Genomic DNA, 17,478 nt, shown 5'->3' with positions numbered 1-17,478 from the left:
TGAGGTGTTAGCAACGATTTACGTCGAGAGGTTTGCTGTTTTTCATGCCAGCCCTGGCTCGGGGATATTTATTGTGTAGCGGGGTAAGCTCTGGCACTAATCCATTGAAGAACAGGAATAAAAGATGCTGCTGGAGGCAGCCTGAGGAGCAGGAGGGGATGCTGGTGGAGGAGCTGAGCCCTCTCCAGGGCCGTGGACCAGGCGGTGACAGCACTCACACACGTGCAGAGCTCGGGTTTGGGCAGTGCCCGCACCCTGCTCGGTGCTTCCCTGCCTTGGCGGCGCGGAACCGGTACGGAGCCAGAATAATTGCTGCCACTCGGTAACTGCTAATGATTATTTTACTCGCATAAAGTAACCGGCCTATTAAATCAAAACACGCCGGGGCTTAGGCAGCTGTTATTCGGGGGCTTAATTAGGTTGAAAAAGAATAAAGTTACAAAAAAAATAATTGGCTGCTGCTCGCCTGAGCTCCTGCCACGGCTCGCGAGGCGGATCTGTGCCGGCTGTGAGCATCGGCCCCTCCGCTCCCCACCAGCATCCTGCACCCCCAAAATCCCGCTGCCCTCTGCCCAGCCTCCTCGGCTCTCCTCGAGCAGCCCCGCTGGTCTCCAGCACCAGTCCTCCTGCTGTCAGCAGCAGCTTCCCGACAGGTTTATTTTTAACTCTCAGCCTTGGATCAAAGCACGGAAATTCAGCGATTCTGTAGTGGGAAAAAGAATCGCGGAGTCTTTAGGGCTCAGAAACGGTGTTTTCATTTCAGCTCTATGCGCGAGTTAATATTATTTCAACTGTTTATAGTATCGCTAAATCATGTGCTGGAGTGAGTTATTAAGGCTTTCCGTAGAAAACACCAGAAAGGTGCTTTCAAGGAGCAATTTAATTGAAAATATTCTCTGGAAAATATCTTAGAAATAATCAAGGCTTTTCCTGGAGCACTTTCCTGGAGCAAACAGCGCTCGGCCACGGACAGGTTGGTGATGGGGGCTGTGTCCTTCTGAGCCTCCCAACGCTGCTGGCTTCGGCATCCTCCCCGGGTGCTGTGGCTGTGGGATCCCGTGGGGCACACGGAGCTCGGCTTTGTCCGGAGGTTCCCCATGCCCCTGTCGTGGGGACGGCAGCGGGGGGATGCTCAGTGCCGTTTTGTCCGGCTCGCTGCTGCTCCTGCAAGCTGCCACCTCCCTGTGCATCGCCCCGTCCTGGCAAGGGGAGGCTGCTGCCCACGTCCCTCTCCTCGCAGGGCTGGGGACTGCTGCTGGGAGCAGGTAGCTGGGGGTTCGTGAGGCTGCCACTGGGTAGAAATGCAAACAGACCTTTACAAAGAGCACGTGGCCTTTGGCTTGCTTTGTTTTTGTTTTTGTTTTTTTTTTTTTTTCCCTATTCATTTTGCAAGCAAGAGCTGAGTTCCCTGACCGTGGGCAGGGGATGCGATGCAGAGACCTGGAAGAGAAGATCTGGCACCAAGGGACGGGGAGGGGACAGTCCAGTCCCCTGCACCACCCCATCCCATTCTCCAGGCTGCTTCACACCGATTCAATCTTCTTTTTCCTCTTTAAATGCCCGCCCACAGGGATGGGCTGGTCCCCTGCATCCCTGCTGATGGCCTCCACGTGCATCCTTTCCCCTCAGCCTCGTGTCGTGCCCCAGGTTGTGCCAGAAGCTACTGGGTGACAGTGGACATCCATATCATGGGGTGCTTGATGGCCTTGGACATCCAAATCCCGGGATAAAACCACCTCTGTCTGCAGCCAGCTGCACCAGGTCTCCCTTCCCATCCCAAACCCCACACGGGGCACTGGGGGCCGGGACTGGACCCTGTGGGTGGATGCACGTGGGCTCCTTGGGCTGGGAGATCCCCTCCCCCGGGCTTTGCTTCTTCACAGACCCTGGGGTTGCTCAGCCCCGCTCGCCGTGCACGCTGCCGATGGGCCTCAGGTGTGTGCTGGGGAAAGGATTTTACCACGCAGCTTCATCCCCATCGCTGCCAGCCCAGGCGCTGGGCATGAACCAAGCCTGCAAACCCTGTCCCCATGCATCCCAGCTGCCTCAGAAACCACCGCATTTCAGTTTTTATCTCCCTTCTGATTCCTTCGGGGGAAACTCTCGAGTCCAAAGAAACATCTACAGCCTTCAATAACTTCAGGCACCCAGGCTGGGGCGGATACACCCCATCCAGGGGTGCGGGGAGAACCCCCGACCCTCTCCAAAATCCCATGGAAAGCATGTGCAGGGATTTGTGCCGGGATCTCCCCCCTCACGGAGCCTCCTGCCTCGACCCCCAGGAGCTGCTGCTTTTTGGGGTTTCTCATCCCCAGCTCATACCTTGTCCCCCTGCGGGGCCATTCCCTTCCCCACGAACCCCCCCAGAGAAGCAGAGCCCGGGGTTGGGGTGTATGCGCCCACGGACGTCGCCCAGCGCCCGCATCCAGGGATGCGTCGCCATGGAGGCGGTTTCCTTGGCGACCGTTGCCATGCCGATGGCTACCGGAGAAGGACCCGAGAGCATCCCGGGGAGGCTCGCCAGCCTTTCCCTGCCGTTAAAGATGGATTGATTTATAAGGCTCCCTTCCTCCCGGTATGGCTGCAAGATGTTCAGCGGCAAAGCTCGCTTCTGCAACGGCAGCAGTTTTCGGGGGAGCCTTTGGGGTGGCTTGGGGGTGAGGTCTGGCTCCACAAAAACCCACCAGGGAGGGGGAATGCAGCAGGGCGTGCATGCGAGGTTGCATGGGGGATTTAGGAGGACTCGAACCAGCCATCCTGGTTCCCCGGGACATGTCCCAAGATGTGGTGGGCTCTGTAGGAACCCGCAGGAGGTGACAGGTCCCCTCTGTACCATGGTTTCCCCAGCAAAGCACCCAGCGCTGCTGTGCTTGGAGAGGGCTGAGGGTGCCATGAGGACCCTCTTTCTGATCTTTACAGTTTTCTGTGTATAAAACGGTGTCACCCACCGTGCTAAAGGGATAGGAGGGACGGGGGGCACCCGCCGTGCTTGGGGGTGCACTGTGCGCAGACAACATGGAGAAAACGAAGCTTCTCTAATCCCCAGCTCAGCTCCGGTGGGGCCGGGCCAAAGGGCCGGAGCTTTCGCTCGCTTTCCAAGGCTCTTAGCGCCGGACTTGGCTGTGATTTCTGCTGCTGCTGCCCCTTGGCTGTGCATCCCGGCTGGCCCAGCCAAGCCTCGGTGTGGAGGCATCGAGGGGACAGCACGCGGCTGGGTTGGCGTCAGCGCATGCCCTTGGGGGAGCAAAAGGGTCCCCTGGGCTCGGGGAGGGCAGGGGGAGATGTCTCCCTTACCAATCTCCGTGTTCAGAGCTGGTGACAAGGAAATCCTGTGCGCCTGGCACTGATTTGGGGTGGTTTCGGCTGACGGGTTTGTGGGCTGAGCCGCGGGGCGGTGGCACCGGTGGGACAGGGGGGAGCTGGCGCCTTGCAGGGCACGATGAAACCTTTCCCTTCCTTTCCACCTCCCAGAGCTTGCCAAAGTGAAAGCAAGGCCCCAGGAAAGCAGGGCTGAGCTGGTTGGCGAGCCCCCTGCCAAGAGACACCACCCGAGAAGCTGGAGTGGCAGGGGGCTCCTGGCTCTTGGCTCGAGCTGGCTGTGAGCATATCCCTGTCCCTAAATTGAAGTTTTGGGGTTCGGATGCAGCTTGCACAATGCCCAGCCATCAGCAGGCTTGCCGGGCAGTTGTGCACCCTGTCTTGACATGCTGCAAACCTCAGGTGGCATCGCAGCTCGGGGGTATCTTTCCCACCGTGGGGACATCCCGGTCCCTCCTCCAGCACACCTGGGGGTGCTCCCCGCCTTGCTCGGACCACCGGCAATAAAGCCTGGCTGAAAGGAGCACCTCCTGGCTGAGGAGTTGGACTTGATGATCCTTATGGGTCCCTTCCAACTCGGGATATTCTGTGAATCTAGGAAATTTCTCCCCTGGGACAAATCCAACCGGCTGCATCCCTGCTGAGCAGCTGGCTGTGCGGGCTGGGAGCCCTCGTCCTCGGTGAGCTGGGGAATCAGTGCTCCCCCCAGCTGCATCCCCCCCCGATGCCGGGGGGGCCGGGACGTGCAGAGCATTAACAGTCTAAGCAGCAGTAAATCCAAATAAACACCGCCTGGCCCCAAGATTTATTGCATGAGCCTGACCGATGGCGTCAGCGCTGCAGCGGGGGCAGCTCGGGCCGGGAGGGGCTTTATGTAAGGGAAGGGGAAGGGGAGTGGTGGGCATCAAGAGGTGTGGGGGGGGGCTTTGGGGGAACAGCCGTGTCCCCAGCACCCCCCTCTGCACCGGGAACACCTGGGGATGTCCTCGGGGCAGGGCCACCCTTTTGCTTCCTTGCTTGGGGGTTTTCAGATCCCGAAGCTGGAGCATCCCTGCCCTTCGCCCATCCCGGATCCCGCTCCCCGGAGTGGGCTTGGCTGCTGTCCGAGCAAAATGTGGTGAGGTTGCCCCCATGGGAAGCTCTGCTTTTGGGTTTGCGGCTGGGAAATTCTCACGTGTGCTGGGCAGACGGGAGTTTTAGGCAGCTGGAAGTAAACTGGCCGTTGCCTTTGCCATGGGGAGCGGGAAGAGCACCAGGCATGCCCTGGCACAGCGCGGATGCAGCTCATCCCACAGCCAAGGGGTAATTTGTCCCCGTCACCGTGGGGTGTAGGGGGCTCAGCTGCACTGCGTGTTGGGATCAGCTGCAGGAACTCTTTGCCCATCTGCCCTCTTTACCCAGGCCCAGGCGATGTGCAGCGATCTCCATCATCTCCAGGACATTCCCACTGATCTGTCACCACGGGGCCACCAGGACCAAGCCCTGTCTGCAAACAGCGCCCGCAGCTGCCAGAGTTGCTTTGATTTGATGTTCCCAAACCAAAGCTCAGCTGCCTTCGGGTCTTTGCAGCGGGATGGGGGCACGCTGCGTGTCCCCACCTGCATCGCTGCATTCCTCCAGCCTCTTCTCCTGGGCAAAACACAGCCAGGGCACACGCCAAGCCTTTCCTTCCCCATGGGGTGGATGGATGGATGGATGGATGGATGGATGGATGGATGGATGGATGGATGGAAGGATGGACGGACAGATGGGGGCACGCTGGGTCCACGCTTTTTGCCTTTTCCTTTCCCCATCCAAGCACGGGGAGCCGGGGAGCCGATGGCTGGAGCTGCCTCGTCTGGTTCCAATTTAAGGGAGCTCAGCGGAGCCGGGCCATGTGGCTCCCATTACGGCGAGGCTCTGCAGGTCGAGCAGAGAGAATGTGACCTTCAGGGAGCTCGCCCGGGTCGGCCGGCAGGGCTGAGGGGTGGCTGGGGAGCGCCTGTGCTATGAGCTCCTTGTTTCTTGGGGAGCCTCGATGTTTTTAGTATAAAAACTCGCTGACGGTCCGGGATTAAGTGACAGGATTAGTCCTCATTTATTTTAAAAAATCATAAAAGAAGACAGAAGCAAGTTTCTGGGCATCTCTGTCTTCTCTGGAAAGCTTTGATGTCTGACCATGCCGTATCCAACAAGCACAGAAATCAAAAGGCAAACAAAAGCAGCTCCAAATGTTCCTTCTCCCGACTCCCAAACCTTGCAATTTTTCTTTGCCCTCCCGTCAATTTTGGTGGCCTTTCCCATGATTTATGGATCCCTGGGGGGCAGTAATAGAGCCCCCAGTGCCTCCCAAGGCCCTCCTGTGCTGTGTTTGCAGCAGATCAGTCTTCAAAGGACATGCAACCAGTCCCTGTGCTGTCCCCTGTGATCTCTTGGTCCCTTGGCATCCCCGTGCCAGTCGCAGTGTGTGGGCTAGAAAAAGGAAAGGGAAATCCCACCTGTGGAAGGGGCAGGCTGCTCCCTTGCAGCCCTGACTACAAGACCTCACTCGTAAAACCCCTCTGGCACGCACAAAGCTTCCACCACCAGGCCAGTGGGTGCGAGGTTCTGTGCGACGTCCACGCTCCGATCCCTCCCTGAGTGCTCCGCGTGGGAGCCAGAGCGAGACACAGGCAGTTTTGTCCTTGTGGGGTCAGGCACGGGTTTACAGGTCAGACATCACTTGTTTAGCAAAGTCGTTTGCACTGGTCCTTGGAGCACCAGTTTTGCCCGGCTTTTTCCCATCTCCTCTCTGGCAGCTGGAGCTCGGTCCTCCACGGACCAGAGCAAAGGACTACGAAGCCGTTGGAGCTCGTGTCACTTGTCACCCCTCGATGACACCTTGATTTCCCCCACGGCAGCTGAGGCTTCTTCTCTGTCTTGAGCTGATGGGTACCAGGGGAAGGGACGTGGGGGAAAAGCTTGAGTTGAGCCCCTCATTTCTCTATCTTGGGACCTTTTGACATCTCAAACCTCATTTTTGTTCCAATCTGGAATGGGAACAAAGAAACTCGAAGTGGTTGTCAAGAGGTAAAACCCTGTAAGAGCGGAGGGGGGACCCTTCTACCCCCTTGTTTTACATTTAAGCACTAACCTGGCTCCTTACATCTTGAAACATCTGATGCTATCTCACAGATCAAAGCCTCCTTGTTTGGGTTGTAATGAAGTGTCAAACTGCTTCCTTGCAACACAAACAGGAGACACTTTGATCTGCAAAACAAGATGCTGAAGAGCCCTCCTAGCAAGGGCTCTTCAAGTTTTAGCAGCCGTGGAATAGCTCAAGTCTGACATTGTTTCATACTGTGACTTTCTGAGCTGATGGCGTGCGTTGCTGTCACACCTAGGCCAGGAATTAAGTGAGAATCACTTAAAACAAAACAATACTGAGCTGGAGAACTAAAATAATGCGTTTTCTAACAGTTTCCAAAATCAGTTTTTTTTCTCCCCTTTTCCAGAGGGCTCGTTTCCATGGGAAATGTTATCAGAGCCAATGTGAACTCCACAAAATGTCAGCTTGTCTGAAAGATTTGCAACAGAGAATTATTTAGGGGGGGGGGGGAACGTTTCTGGGCAGCTCAGCCGGAGAGCACTGCCTGCAGTCCCTCTCCCTTGGCCTTGCTCTCCCCATCCCGTCCCGTGTAACCCACCCTGGGGGGGCCATGCAGGGCCCACCCTGGTTTTTGGGGATCCCCTTATCCCCGTTGGGGCCAGCTAACGCGGCTCTCCCTGCTCGGCTGCAGGCTCAGCGCTGGCGCAATGAGAACTACGAGAGGCCGGTGGACCTGGAGGGCTCCGGGGACGACGACCCCTTTGGGGACGACGAACTGGACGATGTCTACTCGGGCTCTGGCTCAGGCTGTGAGTAGCTGCAGGGCTCCCGGGAAAGGGTGCTGGGCCATGGGGAGCCTGGCCCTGGGTGCTGGGGGAGAGGATTGCCCCTTGCCCACCTCCAGAGCAGCCCTCCTGCTCTCTTCTGGCCCAAAGCAAAAGGGAATGGTCCCAAAGGTTGGGCTCGAGTGACTCCATTTCCCATTTAGGTCTCTGGCCCTACCAGGCAGGATTAGCCCTTCCTGATAGCCTGTGCTGGTGCTTTAGGGGTTTCATTGACCCAGAGGGGGGCTTTGGCCAGCACCTGGGAATTTGCAGCCCTTGGTTCGTGCTGAGCCCACAACGGGTCCATGCCCCCTGGTTTCTGGGTGCTGGAGGCCACGCGGTTGTCAGCCCTGGGAAGTGCCTGCCTCACCCTTTGCTCTTCTCCCCCCTTTCAGACTTCGAGCAGGAGTCGGGGCTGGAGACGGCCGTCAGCCTCACCACGGACACGTCCATCACGCTCCCCACCACGGCAGCCGCACTGCCCGTCACCGCGGTGCAGCCCGTGGCAACTCCCTTTGAAACATCCCCCACCGAGGACACCGTCCCCGAGCAGACCACCGGCGTCTCGTATATCCCCAGGGTGACAGAGGCACCAGTGATACCCAGCTGGAAGGCCACCACCACCAGTACCACTGCCAGCGAGGCCCCCAGCACGACCACCACCACCACCACTACAGCTGCCACCACCACCACCACAGCCACCACCACCGCCGCCACCACCACCAGCACCACCACCGTGGCCACCTCCAAGCCCACCACCGTCCGGAGGTTCCTGCCCCCCTTTGTCACCAAGGCGGCCACCACGCGGGCCACCACCCTGGAGATGCCAACCTCGTCCGTTCTTGAAACCAGCACGCCGACAGAGGTGGCCACGTCACAGCTTGTCCCCTCCAGCACGGCCAAGCCTAGGTCCCTGCCAAAACCAAGCACCTCCAGGACTGCAGACCTCACGGAAAAAAGCACTGCCTTGCCTTCCAGCCCCACCACGCTGCCACCCACAGAAGCCCCCCAGGTAGGAGGCTGGAGCCCTTTTTCCCTGCTGAAGGGCTCGTGGACCACATTTGAAGCCGAGCGATGGTGACGGGGAGCTTTTGGGGTGGCTCCATCCTGAGCCAGCTGCTCAGCAGGAGGTCAGACTGTGTTGGGGTCTTCCCAGCTCTGTGGAGAGTTGAACATTTGGGGAGATGGAAAGGGGAGACGAGAGGGATGGGGGCAGCTCCTGCACGAGCAGTGATGGGGCTGATGGGGGACACGGTCACCCAGGACATGCTGCTCCAGAGCATCTTCCCCAGGCAGCAGGAGGAGGAGCAGGGCCAGGGTCTGGGGGCTTTCCTCTGGGGTTTGGGGCCAGAGAGGGGCTTTCCTCTGGACGCACTTGCTGAGCTCATCGTACCGCAGCCCGGCTCGCAGCCCGGCGCTGGGAGACCCAAACACTCTGCAATTATTGCGTGATGGAGCATTTCCAGCCCGCCGGGGGTCCTGAGCTGGGGATTTAATCCGCTGCTCCATCTCCCATTCAGAGCCCCTGAGGGGCCCTTTGAAAAGCGCTTTGACTGAGAGGTGGAGTGATTTGTCTAAACTAGTCCCTCTTTTCTGGGTACGTATATATGTGTGTAGTGCTCCGGGCTCCCGCTGACCTTCAATTAATCTCTGTCACAAAACCGCTCGCCTGCGGAAGCAGCGAGCCGTGAGCTCGTGCCAGGGGCAGTGTGACATGGAGAGGGCCCCGTCTCGCCCACCCCGGCTTCATCCCCAAAGAGCTCTTTGCCTGTCTGCATTTGTAGTGGTCCAAGGGAAACGTGAGAGTGGGATGAAGGGAGAGAAGGAGAGGGAGGGGACCCGGGGGCTCGGGGAGCTCATCCGATGGCATCCACTCCTCAGCCTTGCTGTGGTGCTGTAGCACGAAGCATTGCACCACCTCCTGCCTAGCAAGGAGGTATCTGAAATATTGCAGCCAGCTCTTGGTCTGTGCTGGGGACAGAGCCCGAGCAAGGGTCTGGGACGTGGGACCCCCGCTGACTCTCCTTCGGTCTCTGGAGGAAGCCAGAGGTGAGAGCTGGGCACCTGGGTGGGGACAGACCAGAGTGGTCCTGCTCAGCCCAGGTGGCCTCAGCCTTTTCGGTGACTGCCAAGTTGTGGGGCTGTGGTGCTCTCTGCAATACAAACACCCACTTCAACGGCACGGCAAAGGGATATCCCCGCGCCACCCCATCACAGGTGTTGTGGTGTCCTTCCTCCAGCCATACTGGCGCTGCTGGAGGCAGGAACCACCCGTAGGTCCTTGTCCCCTGCTCCACCTTGTCCTTTCTCCCAGGTGGAGCCAGGGGAGGTGTCGACGGTCCTCGACAGCGACCTGGAAGTCCCGGTCAGCAGTGGCCCCAGCGGGGACTTCGAGATCCGGGAGGAGGAGGAGACAGCTCGTCCCGAGCTGGGCAACGAGGTGGTGGCCGTGGTGACACCGCCATCGGCACCGGGACAGGGCAGGAACGCGGAGCCGGGGCTCATCGACAACACGATAGAGTCGGGCAGCTCGGCCGCTCAGCTCCCCCAGAAGAACATCCTGGAGAGGAAGGAGGTGTTGATAGGTGAGAGTGGAGGTGGTGGGCTGGAGGGGGGATGGACAGCCCCCAGGAGAGGGCTTGGTCTTCAGCAGGGTGCTGGGGTGGTGCTGAGCCTGGGATAACCCACTGTCACCCGCCGAAATAGACACCTTGAGTGCCTGTACTGGGGGCTCCCTGGGGTCTTCCCGTCTTTGCAGGGAGAGTGCGGAGCTGTGCAGTTTGTGTTTGCTAGGAGGAGTTTTATGTGAAGAAATAGGATGTTTTAGGGAAATGATGTCTTATGGTGATGGCTGAATGCCACCTGACCACAGGGGGGGACAGAGGTGGTCTGTTTTTTTGGGTCCTGCCCATCTGTCAGCATTACGAAGCTGTTGCAGCCCCTCAAACCATGCTGTTGCATGAGGCCAACGCCTTCACTTTTAGTTTAAGCATGGATTCAGTCCCCAAAGCACACGGCAAGCCAGCATCCAGCAGGGTTCTCCTGATCGCTCTCGGTGCGCGGCGGTGCCGGGTCCCCCTCTGACGGCCGTGCCACCTTTCTGTTGCAGCGGTGATCGTGGGCGGCGTGGTGGGAGCCCTCTTTGCTGCCTTCCTCGTCATGCTGCTCATCTACCGGATGAAGAAGAAGGACGAGGGCAGCTACACGCTGGAGGAACCCAAGCAAGCCAACGTCACCTACCAGAAGCCGGACAAGCAGGAGGAGTTTTACGCGTAGGACAAGAGCCCGGCGTGCCTCGCGCTCTCCTTCCTGCTCCAAACTCTCCCTTCTCCTCTCCTCCATCCCGTCTCTTTCTCTCTCTCTCTTTTGGATCAGACTGTGAATTTAAAAAGCAAAAAAAAAAAAAAAAAAAAAAAAGAACCCGCAAAAGGAGAAACCGCATCTTCGGCATGAGGGACGCGCCGCTTTGCGGACAGCGGCTGGAGCTCACGGGGCTTTTCCCACCACCACAACGACTCTGGGATCCGGACACCTTGTACCAGCCCTGGGGCGCAGGGGGGTTGGTTTGGATTTATCTTTTTTTTTTTTTCGTGTTGGAAAGGAGGGAGGTTTCTTTCCCTCTCTCTCTCTCTTTTTTTTTTTTTTTATCATTATTTTTTATTATTTTTCAGTGGGGCTGGTTGCTTTGCAGGAATTACCTTGCTCCCCGCTTCTGTTTGACAAGAGGATGCGACTCTCAGATACGCTTCAAACCTTGAAAAAAAAGCACAAGGGGCCGGAATACCTGCAGCCCCGGGCTTTGCTCTTGGAGTGGGGGAAGACAAAATGAACACCACCATGGCCAGTACAGGGGGAGCGATGGAGCCAGCTTGCCTCTTTGAGCACCAAGAAGCCACCTTTGGGTGCCTCGTGCGGCGCTGCCCCGGCCACCACCACGCTCCTCGGCTGCACCGAGCACGGCCGGAGACCTGACGGCTCCATGGTGTCGGTGGTGGAGGGGTGGCTGGAGAAGGGACCGTGCTTTTGGGTGGCTGGAGAAGGGACCGTGCTTTTGCTGGGTTCTCACTGTGACCAATAAACCTCGGCTTGCGCAGCCCCACCGGCGGCTCTGGTTTTCAGATGGCGCGGGACGGCGCTCGGTGGGGGCCTGGCAGGGAGGAGAAGGGGAAGCGGAGCAGCTGTTCGTGCTGGGGTGATGCCTGGCACAGCTCGGCCAGGCATGAGACGCAGCAGCGAGGAAGAAGCAGAGGCAATAAATCGCAGGGGGTCTGCACCAGGCGGGGCAGAGCGGTGGCTCAAAGCGGGGCAGCTCGGCTGCTGCTCTGCTTCGGCGAGCCCCAGCACCAAGCGTTTCTGTTCCTTTTGTTGTTGCCAAACTCCCAGCACCAGCCACGGAGCCAGGGCTCAGCTCGGGGCGCCCGGCAGAAGACGCTGGGAGCCACCATCACCAAGCAGTGGTTTCCCTTCCGATGGTCTCCGGGGCGCAGAGCAGCAGGGCCTGATCCAGACCCCCAGCCGTGCCTTCGAGAAAGGCTGGGGTTTGGAGCAAGCCCTCTGTGCAGAAAAGTCAATTAGATATTTCAATTAGTTGGCTTTTAATTAGCTGAAGCACTGCTCGCCGTGCAGTCAAGGCTCTTGGTTTTAATGATGGTTGCGATCTCGGTGGTGTCCCGTGGAGACCTTGGCTTTGCCCTTACAGCAATTTAAATTGGGAAACAACAAAAAAAAATCGGTTACTTTGACTCTGTTGCACCAAGAATTAAACTGCACAGACACAGAGATGCTTGGTCCCTCTCAGGGCATATAGGGCTTTATCACCCTGGTGGAGGCTGCAAGACAGCAGAGCTTCTTGTCATGTTAGGAATTTGATGGGCCAAACACATATTTTTTATATATATATATATATATATATACTCACATACATACACAGTTATATATATATATGAAATGAAATCCCTGTAAATTTTCGTTGCACTGCATCTGATGGCTGGGAGGGACTTTGTGATTGTGCCAAGTTGAGATTTGGTGTCGGTGTTCAGTTCCTGAGCTCCAAACGCCGACCCGGACTGATTTCGGGGTAGGGAGCAGAGTCCCTGTGCACAGGCCAGCTTTAATAATGCCAAATTTAGAGATGTCAGCCTCCAAACGGTCATCGTTTTGGCTGAGTTTGGGGAAGACTGTCCTGTTGGATGCCTGGGGTGATGATGCTGAAAGGCGGAGGGTGGTGCACGTGTGTGTACATACACCCAGAGGCATCGTGCGTGCCAGCGTGAGGAAGAGGATGCTCTGAAAGGGGACCACGTGGCCGAGGAAGGCTGGTGCCTGCTCCAAGGCCGCTTTCTCTGAGCTGCTCGAAGGGGAGAGTTTGATGTCTGTGTGTGTCTGGTCCCGTTGGGATCACGCGAAGGGCCCCAGCTCTTGGTGCGCGGCAGAAATCAAGCTACATGGCATTGTGAGCTGGGCATGGCAATTATCAAGGCCACCCGAAATCACCGTCTTTTGGAATAACATGGACTTAATCTTTTGAGCTTACATTAAAAAAAAAAAACAAACTCCCAGCTTAATCTTTTAAATGCTGCTTTTCTTAGCTGCTTCCCTAATCTTCTTCATTCCATTTTTTCCCCTTTAATAGTCTGAACTTCTACAATACAATTTTTTATTCACTCAAGCTTAACCTCAGCTCGCTCAGCTGGTGTTAAGTTGTAATCCTGGCACTTAAATCCGTGACAGTTCCACAAGTGAGGACAGCGGGCGGGGAGAGGAGGCTTCCTCGTAGTCATTAAAAGCAGGAGACCACCATGGGCAATATAAAGGTGAAGTCAATTAAACTGATAATTAGAATTGACCAAAGTCAGTTCATAGTCCGCTTCTCCCACGCAGTTGCTGTATTGCTCAAGGAATTGTATGGTCTCAAGGAGGCTTCTTTTGGGGTTTGGGGTCTGGTTTGTTCTGGAGCTAACCCCGATGGAGCCCTTCCTGCTGCCTGGCTCCCCAGCAGGGGCTGCAGCATCTTTGTGCTTTTGGGGCAAAGCCCAGCACCAAAAACCGCAGCTTCCATCAGCTCTCTGCGATGGGGATGGACAAACCCCAGTGACACCTCGGTGCCTGCTGCTGCTGCTGGGGTGGCCGGAGGCGGATGGGGGGGCTCCATCCAGCTTCTGCAGGGCTCTCCCCATACCCTGGGGCTTGAGAGGGCTCCCTGCTGCTAGGACGGCTGGGGAGGAGGCGAGGAAGCATGGGGGGAGTTTGGAGGCAGCTGTTGGTTTGGTCATGGAGCAGGTTTTTAGGGAAATTGACTCCAACAGTAGAAGGAGCATCTTGCCCATCAGCCCCTGGCTGAAGCCTGGCCGGTTTGGCACCGCTGCGGCCGTTCTGCCCCGTCCCCAGCCCCGTGTCCCCGTGGGGCTTTGTCCCTGAGCACAGCTGGGGCAGTGCCCAGACGCGCTCGTCCTTCCAGCTGTGCACCTGCAGGAGGGTGCCCCAAAGAGCCCTGGGGTGCAGAGGAGGGACGTTCCTCTTGCTTTTCCCTGCCTTTAGTGTGCCTGTGAGATGGCAGAGCCGAAGGAAGAGCCTTTGCTGTGCCAGCTTCTCAATTTTAGGAGAGCAAGGGGACGGAGGTGGCCCCAGCTGGTGGCAGCACCCAGCCCTGGGTGGGTTTTGCAGGCCTGGGAGTGGGTCACCCCTCTCCTTCCTCTGTGATCTCTTTGCGTTTGGACCTTCCAAAAATAAGCAGCAAGACCTGGCACATATTGCTTTGCCTCTAAATTTCCCATTCCCTCCCTGTTTTGCCTGGTGGGTGGGTGACAAAGACCCCCCCATCTTTGCTCCATGCAAACCTCGGCTCCCGTTTCCAATATTTATCCAACCTCTGCCGAGAGCCACCAGCACGGAGCCTGTACCGGGAGCGAACCCATCAACTAAAAACCAGAAAAAAATTCTTATTATTTTTTTCCCTACCACCTTTTTCATGGTTATAACAGTTTCTGGGCTTGGAGCTATCCAGGAGGCTCCGGCAGCTCCCAAAGTGACGTGGGGTTTCCACCACTGAAACATTTGCCTGATTAACCAGTGTCACGGCTGCGCTCGAGGCGGCGGGGATGTGTGTGGCGTGCGTGTATGTATGTATATATATGTGTATGTAATTAATATATATGTATATATGTATATACGTGTGTGTGCAAAGCACGCACGCGTGCACAGCTTCAATGCAATCTGCACCTCATGGGGAGGACGGGGTGCTGGGGGTGCAGGATTTGTCCCTGCGCTCCTAGCTCCTTCCTTCACCCCAGCTACGGGAACGAGGGCCGGATCCTGCCCCCTCGGCTCTGCCAGGGCTGGGGGAAGGAGCGCTTTGCCGCCTGCCCCTTTCCCTGGCTGGAGCCGAAACGGAGCCCGAGGAGGCAGCGAAGCCCCAGGAAGGGCGGCGAGGCTGCGCGGCTCTGCTTCGCCCCACGTACCTGTGCCTGCAGCTCCGCGGCCGCACCCACGCTCCGGCTCCATAGGGACATCTCTGTCTGGAGCACGCATAGTTTTGGGCTTTGGTTTTTTATAACTTTTTATTATTTTGCTAAAAAATTAAAAAAAAAAAACTCACCCTAGGAGACGCCCGCGCAATGCCCAGATTTACCCCCCCCCACCTTGCAGACAGCTCCATCGCTGCATTTCCAAAGACCTCAAGGGTACCAGCGACCCTTCGTGCGTCAACCACCCCTGCTCTGGGTCCCCCTGGTCTAAGTCATAAATGTACAGCCGACAATCAAACCCGACAGAAATGCTGACTTTAGAAAAAAATGCGTATCCATTGCCGTTTGATAGAACTTTTTAAAAATCACGTGCTTATCTCTCGCTAACGCTCACCACCATGTTGCCAGGATAAATCACCGCCCATCGGTTCTTCTGTAAATAAACACGAGACATTCTTGTATAAATTAAAATGAAAAAAAAGAAAAAAAAGATTCATTGATATATGTCCAAAAAATATCCCTTTCCAGAAAATTTAAATAATTCAAAGAAAAAGGAAAACCTAACAACAAGTGAGCCCCACTTTACTTTTGTTTTGGAGCTGGTTTAAATTCCCAATAGGAGAATGAAAAATCTTTAACAGTAGAAGAAAACTACGAGTGTTTTACCTTTCAATGAATATGGGAGGGAAAAAATGCATGTAAATATTTTTAATAGGAAACATATCTTACACAGAACTTCTTTTTGTATGTACATAACTCTTCTAGAGTTTAGTACTTAAATTGCTTCATAGTGTCTGTTTAAAAACAAAAAAATAAAATAAAATGTTTGTTAATTGTTTTTGTTCTTACTCAATGGCCAAAACTTTAAAAATAATAAAAAAGACTATAAAAAATAATCTTTGCCAATGGATCTAGCACTGTAATGGTACTGTCTATTTTTTTTAATTATTTCTGTGCTGTGCCCATTTATAAAAGGAAAAAAGAAAAAAAAAAAAAAAACAAAGAACAAAAAATAAAGTCATTTAAACATTATCTGCCCAGGGCTTCGCCTGCTTTCTTGCTGCCGACCGCCTGCCCCGGCTTTTTGTCGTGCCGAGGGGCTGCGGGCGAAGGGAGATGTCACTCGCTCTCGGTGTGATGCTGTCAGGCGAGGGCTGGTGGATAATTAATTAAAGGTCTCCATGGCAACGCTGCAGGGATGCTGACGAGCCGGCAGCAGCGGGAGCCACACCGGCGATGCCCGTTGGTGCAGGACCGGGGTGCAGAGGGGCAGCGAGCACTGCAGGTGTCCCCAGCTCTGCCGAGAGCCGGGCTGCGGCCACCGCGTCCCCAAGGGCCACCACTGTCACCAGCGAGTGGCTGAGCACTGGGAGCTGCTGGGGGTGAGCCCACAGCAAAGGGGCTCCCCATCCCTGGGGTGTCCTGCTGGGGTCTTCCCACTGTCCTGGGTCCTTGGGGGTGCCTGGCTCGGAGCTCCCTGCCATGCCCAGCTCTCCTGCTCTGGCCACGCGCCTCTCCTTGAGCAGAAGGTGGAAGGAAGCATCCTCGCCTGCTGGCCTCGGGTCCCGCTCTCCTTTCCAAAGCAATTCCTGGAAGCGAACGTGGTGAGAGGTTTGGCAGCGATGTGCTGGCCTCCGTCAGGAGCCTTGGCTGTGTTTAACCAGCTCTCTTGCATTGCAGGGGATAGACCTCCACGGATGCAGCGTTGGTGCTGAGAGGCAGGGCAATGCCACTGCCTGTGTGGGCTGGGGAGCCCGGCAGGTCCCCATCACCCCCAGCCCCTGTGCACGTCCCAGAGCTGCTCTCAGTGTCTCACTGCCTCCAGAAGCATCTCGCATTCACCAGGGCCACCCATTCGGGCTGTCAAACCGTCCCCAGACCTAGCAGCAAGGACTTCAGCCAGCTGCAGTTACGAGCTATGGGAATTACTGCTCACAGGGAGGTGTTGGTATTCAGGCTGGAAGCTTGGGACAGGCTCTAATTATATCCCCATTCCTTGTTTTTTTTCCCCCCAACAGCTGTATGGAAATGTTCCCTTCCCGCAGCACCCTTGCAGCCCTCCAAGATTTAGGAGGACAACCCCAAACAGCCCCAGTGGTTTGTTGTTGTTTTTTTTTTTTTTTTTACAGCAAAATGGGCTCGCTGTGAGCGACCCATCATAAATCTCCATGATGAGTCGAGCACCCAAGAATAATAACCTATTTGGGGCTTCCCTTTGCAAATTGACAGGTGGAGGGCACTAACCCCTTCCTGGTTCACAGGCTTTTGGGCAGCCACACGAGAACAACACCGATGCTCAGCTGAGTGCCCAGTGCTGAACACCTCGTGGGACACTGCTGGGGAAGGTCCTCAGATACCAGCCCTGAACAAGCATGGAGATTGTCACCACTGTCTGGTCAACCTGTCCCCAAAGTCTCCAATAACTGGGACAATCATTGAGTCTACGCTTTAAAAAGATGTTTTGCCAAAGACGCCTGTTTTAGGGGTAAAACACCCTGATCATGAGGACTCCAGCTCAGCCTGAGCTTGGGGAGGGGAGACCCCGGCTGATATGCAGCTCCTGGAACCTGAGATAGGAATAAATAACCCTAAAGCAATAATGACAAGCTCATTAGCTGAAATACAGCAATCCCTTCCAGTCAGTTTTAAGAGATTTCTGAAAGCACTGAAATGATTTGTTTGGTACTAACGGGCTCCAGATGGAGTGGGAAGAGGCTCTCAGCCTTCAAAGGAAAGAATTAAATAACAGCGAGCCAAAGGGTTAATGTTGGGCTTGGCTTTTCAGGCACTTTGATGATGGGGGCTC

General features: G+C 56.0%; 1 protein-coding gene across 1 annotated transcript in view; it reads left to right on the top strand.

The window, feature by feature from the left end:
- Positions 1 to 15,704, top strand: part of SDC3 (syndecan 3) — a gene marked incomplete at its 5' end in the record, with an annotated part of 120,821 nt that extends 105,117 nt beyond the window's left edge. Inside the window, 4 exons of the mRNA XM_080566530.1 lie at positions 7,077 to 7,194; positions 7,605 to 8,221; positions 9,524 to 9,794; positions 10,319 to 15,704. Coding sequence (XP_080422656.1) covers positions 7,077 to 7,194; positions 7,605 to 8,221; positions 9,524 to 9,794; positions 10,319 to 10,485 — 1,173 coding nt within the window. The 3' untranslated portion in view covers positions 10,486 to 15,704. The remainder of the gene's footprint in view (positions 1 to 7,076; positions 7,195 to 7,604; positions 8,222 to 9,523; positions 9,795 to 10,318) is intronic.
- Between the last annotated feature and the right edge of the window lie 1,774 nt (positions 15,705 to 17,478).

Source organism: Anser brachyrhynchus (genome assembly GCF_964034855.1).
Source record: "Anser brachyrhynchus genome assembly, chromosome: 24".
NCBI classification, from domain to species: Eukaryota; Metazoa; Chordata; class Aves; order Anseriformes; family Anatidae; genus Anser; species Anser brachyrhynchus.
Note: the sequence above shows the minus strand (reverse complement) of the source record. Positions and strands in the feature narration are given on the sequence as shown.